This window comes from Copadichromis virginalis, linkage group LG19 (assembly GCF_057382275.1).
Source record: "Copadichromis virginalis isolate Kocher_CV1m ecotype Utaka linkage group LG19, C_Virginalis_male_GT1.1, whole genome shotgun sequence".
NCBI classification, from domain to species: Eukaryota; Metazoa; Chordata; class Actinopteri; order Cichliformes; family Cichlidae; genus Copadichromis; species Copadichromis virginalis.
In genome coordinates, this window is record NC_140636.1 from 23,213,938 (window position 1) to 23,227,703 (window position 13,766).

The 13,766-nt window shown below is 40.8% G+C and overlaps 1 protein-coding gene and 1 pseudogene across 1 annotated transcript; both read left to right on the top strand.

Moving 5' to 3' along the window:
- The first annotated feature begins 199 nt into the window (after nt 1-199).
- Nucleotides 200-7,300, top strand: LOC146686082 (uncharacterized). Its single transcript, XM_085440970.1, has 2 exons — nt 200-6,961; nt 7,122-7,300. Exons 1-2 carry the CDS (start codon nt 200-202, stop codon nt 7,230-7,232), a joined length of 6,873 nt encoding a protein of 2,290 aa, XP_085297096.1. The 3' UTR covers nt 7,233-7,300.
- A 2,260-nt stretch (nt 7,301-9,560) lies between these two features.
- Nucleotides 9,561-13,700, top strand: LOC146686083 (uncharacterized; annotated as a pseudogene).
- The last annotated feature ends 66 nt before the right edge of the window (nt 13,701-13,766 follow it).

The window sequence follows — 13,766 nt, forward strand, 5'->3', positions numbered from 1 at the left end:
CAGATCAAATTGTTTCCAGAGAACTTTGAATTTCCTTTATTTTGAGTTTGGAGTAGAAAATCAGCTTTTTATATATAATAGTACATTTCTCAGATTTAACAGTAATTTGAGGAGTTATACGTTTTTCTGTGTTTCAAGGTTCAGTTTTGTTTACATTTGTGTATAACCACATATAAGCTCCAGGTTGTACTTCAGCAAAATGCCAAGAAAAGGTCAAAGGTCGCAGTCCCAGAAGCTTAGATGGCAAAAGCAGAAAGAACAGCTGAATGTTTCTCAGAGCAGTGAGCAGGTAAAGGTGTGTGTTTCAACTTTTCCCAGCACTGAAGTGCAGAGCAGTGTTCAGACAGCCACAGTGTCTTATGCAGATGTGGTAAAGAGAAGTGTTCCCTCAGTGTCTGTCCCAGAGCCTGAAGTTATGCAGCTAATCCAGACTGAACCCCAGCTAACTGTACAAACACAGCATGATGAAGAGACAGCCACAGTGTCTTATGCAGATGTGGTAAAGAGAGGTGTTCCCTCAGTGTCTGTCCCAGAGCCTGAAGTTATGCAGCTAATCCAGACTGAACCACAGCTAACTGTACAAACACAGCATGATGGACACGCTCCAGTGCAGTCTCATGTACAGGTTACAAACAGTGAAAGTCGTCCACGAGTGAGTAGCGTCTGTGCTTCCCGAAGCCAGGCCGCTCCTAGGTATGGAAAGTACCGGAATCAGCAATGCATGGCTAACAGTTTGGTTTTCCTGTCATTCTTACACGAGGATGAATTTATTACCAGAGCAGATCTAAACCGTGTGTTGGACAAAGGCCATGCCGTCTATTCAGATGCCAGACTGAGGTTTGTGAACAGTGTGTTTCTAGCCTGCGATGAACTTCCTTCAGTTGTTACCAGCCGCAGACACGAGTATCAAGTCGACATGTCTCAGTTTGCTCATTACGGCACATTTGATGGTACAGATCACTTTCCGAGCCTTGAACAGGGATTACAGTGTTTGGCTTCAGACGTTCGCTATGCTTTGCTAGTCATGGGAGGAACAGTCATCGCTGTTAGCAGGCTGACTTCAGGTGAATATGCATATTTTGACCCTCACCCACGTAAGTCTACTGGTATGCCATTATCGCCAAGTGTAAGTGGTGGAACTGCAGTTATGTTGAAGTTCACACGTCTTAATGACATGATTGACAGGATCAAACGTTTGTACAGAATGTTCAGCATCGCACCAAGCTGCACTTATGAGCTACAGCCCATCGAGTTTCACAGTGAAAACGCTGCTGACCAAAGAGATGCTGATGAAAACAGACAAACAGCTACAACTGTTCCAGCACCAGCTTTAAATGAAGTTGTTCATGAAATAAACTCCCAAACATCTACTGACCAGACACAGAAGACTGTGAGAGACACTTTAACGACTGAAGTGACATCATCCAGAGTGGATTATTCAAATGAGACAGCTGCTACTGAAAACAACCATCTTCCTTCTGAGTATTTAGAAAAAGAAACATCTGCATCCTCTGTGAGAGAAACGCAGGTAACATCAGATTCTGTTCCTCAGAATGATTCAAACACTGCCTACTGTTTAACTAATATAACAGAGGAACCCTCAGATAAACTGCTGAAATATAATAAACAGCAAAGGAGAAAAATAAGGAGAAGATTATTAGCCCAAGAAAAAGTACCACAGAGAAAGGAAAATCAGAAGAAGAAAGAAAGGCAGATGTACACTTTTGATGAAAGTTTTAAGGCAAAGAAAAAAGGTTGTAGTAGAAAGTCTAATGATCCTGATCACAGACAGAAGAAGAGTGTGTACAAAAAATATCTGTATAAACTAAATGCTACATATAGAGAGAAACAGAGAGAACATTTCAGAAGAACCTATAGAGAAAGTGCTAAAATAAGAGAGAAAAAAAGAGAATGTGTCATAAGGATGTATAAAGACGATTCTTTATTCCGAGAAAAGCAGAAGGAACGTATGAGAAAAACATATAAAGAATCTTATAGACAATTTCCTATGTTTAGAGAACAGCAGAAGGAACGTATAAGAAGAAATTACAGAACTTGTGCTGAATTCAGAGAAAAACATAAAGCTTACATGAGGTCATATGTATATAACCTATATAAAAAAAGTGAAGATTTTAAACAGAAAAAACGATCTTATCTGACTAAGCGTTATGGAGAAGAAAAACAATTTCAGCAACAACACAAGGACAATATGAGAGAACGAATGAGAGTAAAATATTGGAACGGTTTTTCTTTCAGACAGATGCATAATATCAGATGTGCAATGAATATAAAACGGAAATATCGCCAGATGCATCGACCGGCTGAGACTTTACAGTGTCATCCAGAGAACACTTTAATGAATGAGGCCATATCTCGTTTCAGATCAAACATTAAGTCAGCACCATCTTATGTTTGTACTGTTTGTCTAAAAGCTTCTTTTCCTAATCAGGTAAAAATCTGCAAAAGAGAAAATTACTCAAAACACCAGACTGTAGCTCATCAGTGCCTAACTGGTAAATTTGTTCATGTGTGTGATGAAGCATGTCATGATCACTGCAGCTTTCCTGTTGAGAGAAAAAAAGAGTATATCTGTCACACATGTCACAGTTCCCTCAAAAGTGGATGCATGCCCAGGCTTGCTGCTGTTAATGGTTTAGAACTGCAGGATATTCCAGCTGAACTTTGTGATCTCAACATTCTGGAGAGACATCTGATTGCCAAATGCATACCATTTGCTAAGATTATTCCTCTTCCAAAGGGGAGACAGAGACTCATACGTGGTAATGTGGTGTGTGTACCATCTGAGGTCCAACAAACAGTTGACAGTTTACCGAGGATCAGAAGCCAATCACAGATCATGAGGATAAAGCTGAAAAGACGACTGTGCTACAAAGGCCATCAGCTGTTCCAGACTGTCACCTGGTCTAAACTCATTCAAGCTCTGCGTAAACTGAAACAAATTCATCCACAGTACACAGATATTGTTATTAGAGATGATGCATTGCTTTGTGATCCAACGTTACCTGATGATGACAGCAGTGATGAAGCCAGCATGGCAAGTGATGATTATAATGAAGCAGATTTAATGGAAATTGACAACTATGAAAAAGATGCCCTTTTGTGCGAAAGTGAGTCTCAAAGTGACCAAGATATTAATATGCAATCCTGTGATGAACAACCAGAGGAACAAAATCCAGATGAACCAGAAAGTGATTTGAACAATGGAGGTTTTGCTCTAGAAAGTTGTCTGCAGCCTGTAGACATTTCAGAAGAGATTCTCTGTTTCACTGATAACACATATTGTGTGGCTCCTGCAGAAAGAAACAATCCTGTTAGCTTCTTCAGAACTCCTCATTTGGAAGCCATGGCATTTCCTGTGCAGTTTCCTACTGGTCAGAATACACTGGATGAAAAGAGACGTCTTAAACTCACACCAAGTGCTTACTTCAAGTCAAGGCTTTTCAACATTGATGCAAGATTTGCTAAAGACACAAATTACCTGTTTTTCTCACAGTTTGTCACTGAAATACACTTGGCTAATTCCAGCATGACAATACAGCTAAGGAAAGGTAAAACTATGACCAAAGATGGACGCAAAATCACATCAGGAATGTTACAAAGTAAGACAGAAGTAGAGAAGCTGGTAAGAAATAAAGATGCAATCAGATTTATGCAGCCACTCAGAGGAACTCCAGCTTACTGGCAGAAAACTACCAGAGATCTATTCAGCATGGTTCGCCAAATAGGAACACCTCAGTTCTTTGTCACTTTCTCTGCTGCTGAGATGAGATGGCCTGAAGTGATTCAAGCAATAAAGAGACAGCAAGGTGAAGAGGTTGATTTTGAAGCCCTGGACTGGTCAGAAAAGTGTGAAATTCTAAGATCAAATCCAGTAACCACCATGCGAATGTTTGATAAACGTGTTGAGGCTTTGTTCAGAGATTTGCTTTTTTCTCCTGCACAGCCCCTTGGTGAGATCATTGATTACTTTTACAGAGTTGAGTTCCAGCACAGAGGTAGTCCACATATACACATGTTGCTGTGGATTCGAGAAAAGGTAGAAGCAGATGTGGATGACGACCAAACTGTCTGTGACTTTGTTGACAGATACATCTCAGCTCAACTCCCTGATCCAGAAAAACAACCTGAACTGCACAAAAAAGTCACTGAGCTACAAAAGCACAGCAAAAACCACACAAAGACATGCTTTAAGAGTGTGAACTCTGGTTGTAGATTTGGGTTTCCCAAACCACCAGCCACAAGAACAATGATTGTGAGACAGGATGAGGATTCAGACACTGAAGCTGCAAAAGCCAAACTCAGACCTTTGTTGAACCTGCTGAAGGAACCTGAAGCTGCTTCCCTCACCATAGAGCAGATTCTGTCACGATGCAACTTAACAATGAATGAGTATGAACAATGCCTCCAAGACATAAACAAGAAAACAGCTCTGATTCTGAAACGTGACCCAAATGAGTGTTGGATCAACAATTACAACCCAGACCTGCTTGAAGCCTGGAACTCTAATTTAGATGTCTCATTCATTTTGAATGCCTATTCATGTATAGAATACCTCTGTAAATATATAACAAAGAAAGAATCTGGCCTCTCTGAATACCTGAAGACAGTTATTGACAACTCTGATAAGAACACCGTCAATGAGTGTGATGAAATGAGAGCTGTGATGCAGGCTTACTCAAAAAAGAGAGAAATCAGCGCACAGGAGTGTGTGACTCGAGTCTGTGGCCTAAAAATGAAAAAATGTTCCCGCAGTGTTGTATTTGTACCAACAGATGATAACCCGGTAAAAATGAGTCGGCCCATGAGCTTCCTGGAAAGCACAACACACGACAGTTGTAATATTTGGATGACAAGTTTGAGTGATAAATACAAATGCAGACCTGAGACCCCAGAATATGAGGAAATGTCACTGGCTGATTTTGCTGCCTTGTGCAGGTTGGTGAGTGGTCCAAATGAAGGAAAAGATGTGCTTCCTCTTCTAAACCAGCTTGGATTTGTACAAAGGCGAAAGAATGATAAACCAGCTATAATCAGATATTACCACTGTTCACAGGAAAAAGATCCTGAGCAATATTATGGTCGACTGTTGAGACTTTACCTTCCACACAGATCAGAGCAGGAACTGAAACCACAAGGGTTCCAAACCTATCAGTCCTTCTACAACTCAGGTTTTGTACGACTTCCATGTTCAGACCACAGTGAGTCTGTGAAAAGGGTTGTGAAAAGAAATAAAGACAAGTATGAGAAGAACTCTGAGGATATTGAGAGTGCACTGGAAGAGTTTGAACAAAATAGGGATGTTGTGATTGATGAATGGTGTAATCTTGCTCCTGAATCTGAAGTTGTGAGGCTGCAATGTGATGAGAATCTTCCTGAGAGACATTCTGATGATGAGAACGAACAGGAGAATGTCCCCGACTACAGTCGTCAGTCTGATGCTGTAACAGAGATCAGAGCCATCAGAGAACAACCTGCAGTCGATCCAGCCGTGGTACGTGTAATGTATCAGAATCTGAACCAGAAGCAGGCCTGCGTGTTCTATGCCATAAGAGACTGGTGTATTCAGCGAGTTTGTGGTTTGAACCCAGATCCATTTTTCTTCTATATCAATGGTGGTGCAGGAACTGGAAAGTCACATCTGATTAAGTGTATTCACTCTGAAGCATCAAAGATCCTGAGCAGACTGCCTGCTAATGCAGAAGAAGCTGACATATCAAATCCAACTGTTTTACTGACTTCATTTACCGGTACAGCAGCTTTTTCTATCAATGGCTCTACATTACATTCTCTACTGAAACTACCCAGGAGTCTGAAACCACCCATTCAAGGACTTGGTAACCAACTGGATGAAGTCAGATCTGAGCTGATGAATGCTGAAATTATTGTTATTGATGAGATTTCAATGGTTTCAAAACCCCTTTTTGCTTATGTGGATGCAAGACTGAAACAAATCAAAGGCACTCAGAGACCTTTTGGTGGAATGTCAGTTTTAGCTGTTGGAGATTTTTACCAGCTGCCACCAGTGCGACAGTCTAAACCTCTCTGTGTTTACGATCCAGAACAGATTGACCTATGGCAGGAGCATTTTCAGATGATCACTCTAACCGAGATCATGCGTCAGAAAGATGATGTGGCCTTTGCAGAGATGCTGAACAGGATTAGAGTCAAAGAAAAGACAGATGAGCTTTCTCAGTGCGACAGAGATTTGTTGTCACAGGCTGTGACTGCACCAGAAGAATGTCCAACTGAGGTCTTACACATTTATGCCACCAACAAGAATGTGGAATCCCACAACACAGATACCCTGAAGAAGCTTCATTCAAACATCATAATCATCAATGCAGACGATTTCCAGAAGGATAAATGTACAGGCAGAATGGAACGAAGAGACAAACCATTTACAGGTGGGCGAAATGATTTACCTGACACTCTGAATGTTGCTGAAGGAGCTCGAGTCATGCTGACCAGAAACTTGGACACACTAAACGGTTTGGTCAACGGTGCTTTTGGTATACTGGTAAAGGTGGTGAGATCTGAAAATGATGGACACATAATTAAACTGGGGCTCAGGATGGACAACCGGCAGCCTATGAGACACAACCGCAGTGCTAATGCAGCTTCTGATGATCTGGTTTACATTGAGAGAGCAGAGGAGAGTCTGAAGTTTAAAGGAGCGGTACGCAGACAGTTTCCTGTAAAGCTAGCATTCGCTTGCACAATTCACAAAACTCAGGGTCTTACAACACAGACAGCTGTAGTTTCAATGAAGAACATTTTTGAACCAGGTATGGCTTACGTTGCTCTCAGCAGGGTGACGTCTCTCAGTGGACTCTATTTGCAGGACTTGGATGAGAAAAAGATTTACGCCAATCCCGAGGTAACTGCAGCGCTCCAAACCATGAGACAAGCCAGTGTTGAGGAAATGATGCCTCTTCTTCAGGTCAGAGAAACAGCCAGCAGACTTGACACTCTTACACTGATCCATCACAATACAGAGGGTTTGCCATCTCACATCAGTGACATCAAGAGTCATCATGAAATGTGTTTAGCAGATGTTTTGTGTCTCACTGAGTCTCACCTTCAAGGCTCCTTTGTTGCAGACAGTCTTCATTTGGACGGCTACACCATGTTCAAACGCAACAGACATGTGTCCTACACAAACTTTCCTCACATGGCCAGCAGAAGTGGTGGGGGAGTTGTTGTGTATTTAAGGAATCATTTTCAGGTTCAGGTAAAACAGTATCTGCATAATGTCACTGATCTTGAGTTTTTAGTGTTGAAGGTTCAGGCTCCATTCCCTGCACTCATTGCTGTTGTGTACAGACCCCCTGACTACAGTTTGACACCATTCATGCAAAACCTGGTAAGTCTTTTAGATTCACTTGAAATAATGGACTGTCACCCAATAATTGTGTGTGGAGATTTTAATGAGAACCAGTTGCAGAGTGGAAGAAAACAGATTCTGGAGCAGTTTCAGTCGAGAGGGTATTCACAGCTGATCACTTCTGGCACTACAGACAAGAACACCCTGCTTGACCTCATTTTTATTTCTCAGCCACAGAAATGTCTATATTCAGGTGTTCTGAGATCATATTACAGTTACCACAACCCTGTGTTTTGTGTCCTGTCCTCGAGCCAATCATGAAGTCATCTGGTGAGTTTTGAAACAATTACAGATCATGTTTGTTACAGAGTTTACTGATTGTAGAGCATGAAAAATATTTTTCATTGAAAAAATTGTCTTCCCTACTCTGTCTGTAAGAAGACCCTTTCTTATTGCAATGTTATTAATCATTTCACCAAATCATTGCTGAACTTCATGCAGAGCAGAGAACATCTGCTATCATGCACCTCTGATCTGAAATGTGCTGCAACATTTATTAAACCAACATCATTTCTTTTATTCTCATGTTTTAAATGACTAAATCTTTTTACTGTGACGTATGTAGCTCAACAAACGAGATCTTCCCCTCCAAGGGCTTGAAAATATGAAATAGTAAATAAATAAATCCCACATAAATGCAGGTATTTATTATGGGTCACATGAATAAATACAGACAATTATATTTTCTTGATTATAGTAGCTTTTGTAGAATCAAAAGTTTTTGTGATGAATGAGTTTTTGCTTATCATGTTTTACAGGTAAAAAATGTCAAAAGTTATAAACTATCTTTAGGCTACCAGAGATGTCTATAATGATACATTATGTAGAGAAAAACATTAGTACAGCTTACAGAATATGTATAAAAACTGATTTAGAAGTAAATGGATAGTTTTCTGAAAGTTCCCGACTACAGTTTAACACCACCCACCCAGATCAGCCCCCAAGTGTCTATGTAATGCTGGTATGGTGTGTGAGTTTGACTTGGCCTTTATCCGGGTGGGTTTGGGTTTGGGTGGATAAAGGCCAAGTCAGAATTCTCTGAGCAGCTGGAAAAAGCTGCTAATAAACAAAGACATCAAAAAGTGTGGGCTTTAGGTGTAGCCCCCGCTTTCTGATGCACTAATTAGACTTAGTAACCGACACCCCATACCAGCATTACATAGACACTTGGGGGCTGAGCTGGGTGGGTGGTGTTATAAGCACGTGTTTTGTTAGATATATTTTTTCAGACACCATCTTCATGAACTGCTGAGCCAAACCTGATCCATCAGTGCTGGACTGCACAGATAACTACATGCCACAAGGAGACTGCTGTGTTATGAATTGCCATACCAGTGTGTCTTCAATGGAGAAGATGACACACCCATCACCTGACCTCCTGCCTGATCTGGAGACCATCATCATGCTGCCACACTACACACCTCTGAGACCATCAATGATGACTCATACTGAGGAAACTGTATTTCCTGTCAGAGATGCTCAGTGATCCTCAGAGCAGAGAGAGGTATCATTCTTTATCTTTGATAAAAAAAAAATGTCAGTGTTTTTAATTCAATTAATTAATTAAAATCCTGTTTATTGCATAAATAATTCCACACTCAAATGATTATACTTGTTGACACTTTTTGAGTTTTAATTCACATTATGGATTACAAATCTATGCTTTTTCTACTCTGTCTCTCTGTGCAGGTATTGCTGTCTTCTGAGTTCTTCCGTGTCCCAACTGAGGCCTTCAAACCTCATTGCAGAGCTCATGTCTTTCCTCACCATCATGTGAGTGTGAGATTGCTCTGGATTCTGGTTATGTGGCCCGCAGCACCTATAAGGTATTTCAACATTGTTCATTGTATAACTTATTTGTAGTTTTTAGGGTTTCTACAGACAAAAAAAATGTTCCTTTTTCTGTATCTTTTAGAACAAGCTCGTCCAGTGTGCCTGCATTCCAGCTTCTTAGACTCTACGCAAGTGGACAGAGTATCAGTGTTTGGCCACTCTTACAGACACTGACTTCTGTCAATTCACTTCTACTGATCGGGTACCTCACTCCAGGAAGACAGAGGGCTGCAAGCCTGTCATCATTTCCAGTGTGGCTTTGTATTCTTGGGGTAGCATCAGATTTTTCCCACAAATATTCAAAGGTAACACTTGTTTTAAGCTTAGTTATTAAATCAAAAGTCTTCCCTTGTGTCATGTCTGTGAAGGTTCTCATGATGTCCTTTGATGTAGTCTCTCTCTTCACTTGCATACCCACTACAGAGGCAGTGGAGACTGTCAGAAAACGACTGCAAGAAGACAGCTCCTTGGAAGACAGGACCAACTTCACACCCGATCAGATGTGCACACTGTTAGACCTCTGCCTCACCACTACATATTTCAAATACAACGAGGGTTTCTACAGACAAAAACATGGCTGTGCCATGGGTTCCCCTGTGTCACCTGTTGTAGCCAACCTTTACATGGAGGAAGTGGAAAGGAAGGCTCTTGGCTCTTTCAAAGGAAGAGTACCCAGCCACTGGTAGAGATATGTAGACGACACCTGGGTCAAAATCAAAAGGCAAGAAGTGGAATCCTTCACTGCGCACATTAACGCCGTGGATAAAAACATCAAGTTCACCAGGGAAGACACAAAGGACGACTGTTTGCTTTTCCTGGACTGCGCTGTGCACATTGAAGAGAACGGCAAACTCAACATCGAAGTTTACTGGAAGCCCACACACACGGACCAGTACCTCCTCTTTGACTTCCATCACCCTCTGTAACACAAACTTGGAGTAATTAGGACACCCCCCCGGGCAGAACATGTTCCCTCTAAGCCTGAAGGGAAAAAGAAGGAACACACACATGTAAAGGAAGCACTCAAAACGTGTGGCTATCCTAATTGGGCGTTCTTAAAGTCAGCAAAGATGCACAGAAAAGAACATCAGATACCAGCGAGGGAGGATAAGAAAGACAGATGCAACAACATTGTCATCCCCTATGTACTAATTAGACTTAGTAACCGACACCCCATACCAGCATTACATAGACACTTGGGGGCTGAGCTGGGTGGGTGGTGTTAAAAGCACTTGTTTTGTAGATATATTTTTTCAGACACGGCACAGTCTCCTTTGTGGCAAAACCTTCAAACTTCACCATCCTCAGCTGACACAACAACATCTTAACACCATCTTCATGAACTGCTGAGCCAAACTTGATCCATCAGTGCTGGACTGCACAGATAACTACATGCCACAAGGAGACTGCTGTGTTATGAATTGCCATACCAGTGTGTCTTCAATGGAGAAGATGACACACCCATCACCTGACCTCCTGCCTGATCTGGAGACCATCATCATGCTGCCACACTACACACCTCTGAGACCATCAATGATGACTCATACTGAGGAAACTGTATTTCCTGTCAGAGATGCTCAGTGATCCTCAGAGCAGAGAGAGGTATGATTCTTTATCTTTGATTTTTTTAAAAATGTCAGTGTTTTTAATTCAATTAATTAATTAAAATCCTGTTTATTGCATAAATAATTCCACACTCAAATGATTATACTTGTTGACACTTTTTGAGTTTTAATTCACATTATGGATTACAAATCTATGCTTTTTCTACTCTGTCTCTCTGTGCAGGTATTGCTGTCTTCTGAGTTCTTCCGTGTCCCAACTGAGGCCTTCAAACCTCATTGCAGAGCTCATGTCTTTCCTCACCATCATGTGAGTGTGAGATTGCTCTGGATTCTGGTTATATGGCCTGCAAGGTATTACCTATACCTATACCTATAAGGTATTTCAATATTGTTCATTGTATAACTTATTTGTAGTTTTTAGGCCTTAACACAAAAAAAATGTTCCTTTTTCTGTATTTTTTTAGAATAAGCTCGTCCAGTGTGCCTGCATTCCAGCTTCACAGAAAAGAACATCAGACACCAGCGAGGGAGGATAAGAAAGACAGACACAACAACATTGTCATTCCCTATGTAGCCGGTGTATCAGAAAAACTCAGGAGAGTTTTCTCCAAATACGACATCCCAGTGTACTTCAGACCCAGTAACACACTCAGACAGAAACTGGTTCACCCGAAAGACAAAACTCCTAAACACAAACTTAACATTGTGGTGTACGCTGTACAGTGCAGCGAGGAATGCCCAGACTTCTACATCGGAGAGACCAAACAGCCACTTCACAAGCACATGGCACAACATAGAAGAGCCACCTCCACGGGACAAGACTCAGCAGTTCATCTGCATCTAAAGGACAAAGGTCAGTCTTTGAGGATGCCAATGTTCACATTTTGGACAGATGGAGGAGTGAAAGAAGCCATTTACGTCCACTGTGAGCGACCATCTTTAAACAGAGGCGGTGGTTTATGACACCAACTGTCTGCCATCTATAATCCAGTTTTGAGTTCCCTCCCCAGACACCGTAACGTCCACTCACACCCTGGGAGTGGGCGTGGGTGATTTCCTGACCTCGGGAAATCACATGATAGGGTGGGGCCAGGTTTCACAATGAGCTCACCCGAAACCCTGGCTGATTGGGACCCACACCCACTTTCACACCTTGGCTCATGTGATTAGGTAGAGGATCATCAGGGGGTTCTTTGTCCCTCTTTGGGGGGAAACTCCCACTGGGTTTAAATCTGGGACTCTCCACCATTGACCCTTAGAACTGAAGAAGCTTCTCGGATGAGAGGTGAAACGTCTTCAAGTAACTTAAACAAGTCCAGACGCTTTTCTTTCCAAGCTCCTTAGACTTCACTTGTGTTAATTACATTTTATTTGTTGTTGTTTTCTTTTAGATTTATATGCAGTGATTGGATGTGGTGGAGCTTTGTTAACCGTGTGGAAAACATCTGTTTGTGATGATATTTACAATGAGGCTTTAAGGTGACAGTTTCCATGTAATTTCAATCCTCTTACTAAGCAAAAACATGTTTGCAATTAACATATTTTTTCAGTTTTGTCTTTTGGATTTATGGTTAACATTCCTCTGTGACAGCAAATACTAAACTGGTCCAAGTAACCAGCATATCATTGGTCAAAGGCAAAAAGGACCACATGTCACACTAGCAATGAATTTTTGACTGTGTTTGTGTTAGTATAGAGTAGGTCTAACAGTGGTTTTCCACATCTGCTCTAATATATATAGATAATGGGTCAGACATATAAAGTCATTTTGAAAAGTTCATAAAGGTCATTTATATGTGTTCCTCTTTATCATTTTATATCAGGTCAAACAGCAGACTTGAGTTTTGATCAGGGTAGAACCATAACATTCATGCTAATGGTTCTACTGTTTACAGTTACTTTATGATGGATTTCACCCTGGTCACAGCACTATCTGAAAAGCTGTTAGAGGTAAAGTTAAGCCAATTAATACCTCATCATAAGTCACTCTCTAACGCAGGGCAGTGATTATTATTCACTGTAATTTATTCCACAACAATGTTCTTTATTTGATTCTTTAAATATGCACATCGATTGTTTAGCTGTGTGACTCTCCACACCTGAAATATATCACAATGTCGACTTCATTTCGACAGTATTTTGTAGATTGGTACCATATTTATCATCGAATCATCTTGTGCATTTATTAACTAAATGTTGTTTGGTTTTTTTTTGTTTGTTTGTTTGGGGTTTTTATGTTGCCATTTTTACATTTCACCAACTGTGTAAATTCTGCAATTTTACCTTGGTTTTGTTTCACATCAGTTTATCTGCTGGCTGGTATTCCTGTCTTCCTTCTCTCACCCCAACCGGTCGCAGCAGATGGCCGCCCCTCCCTGAGCCTGGTTCTGCTGGAGGTTTCTTCCTGTTAAAAGGGAGTTTTTCCTTCCCACTGTCGCCAAAGTGCTTGCTCATAGGGGTCATATGTCATATGATTGTTGGGTTTTTCTCTGTATCTATGAAGCGCCTTAAGGTGACTTTTGTTGTGATTTGGCGCTATATAAATTGAATTGAATTGGTTTTCTTTCTTTTCTAATGTTTCTGGTCATTTTTCACAGTTAAACAAGTAACTTTGAGGTTACTTCATCGTTTTCAGCTGTTATCTGTATAAATTTTTTTCCTAATAATTACATTTCTGCAAAATTATAGCAGTTCTGGTAAGTTGTAATATTTCTGCCAAGTTATTAATTTTTGACTAAATTATTACATTTCTGCTAAGTTGTAGCTTCTGGTAAACTACAACATTTCTGCTGAATTGTTATGTTTCTTCTAAGTTATTGCATTTCTGATAAGTTATTACATTTTTGCTAACTTGATGTTGTTCTGCAAAGTTATTAAAATTTCAACAACTTTTTAAACACTGACTTTGATTTCTTCAGCTTCTTCAGCTATTTTCAACTATTTTCAGCAGACAGCTTCAGCTT

Bases quoted from the DNA above. Each gene is read 5' to 3' on its own strand.
- LOC146686082 (XM_085440970.1), top strand. From the start codon at position 200: ATGCCAAGAAAAGGTCAAAGGTCGCAGTCCCAGAAGCTTAGATGGCAA. The intron at 6,962-7,121 runs GTCAGAGAAACA...CCTTTGTTGCAG, and splicing joins AAATGATGCCTCTTCTTCAG to ACAGTCTTCATTTGGACGGC.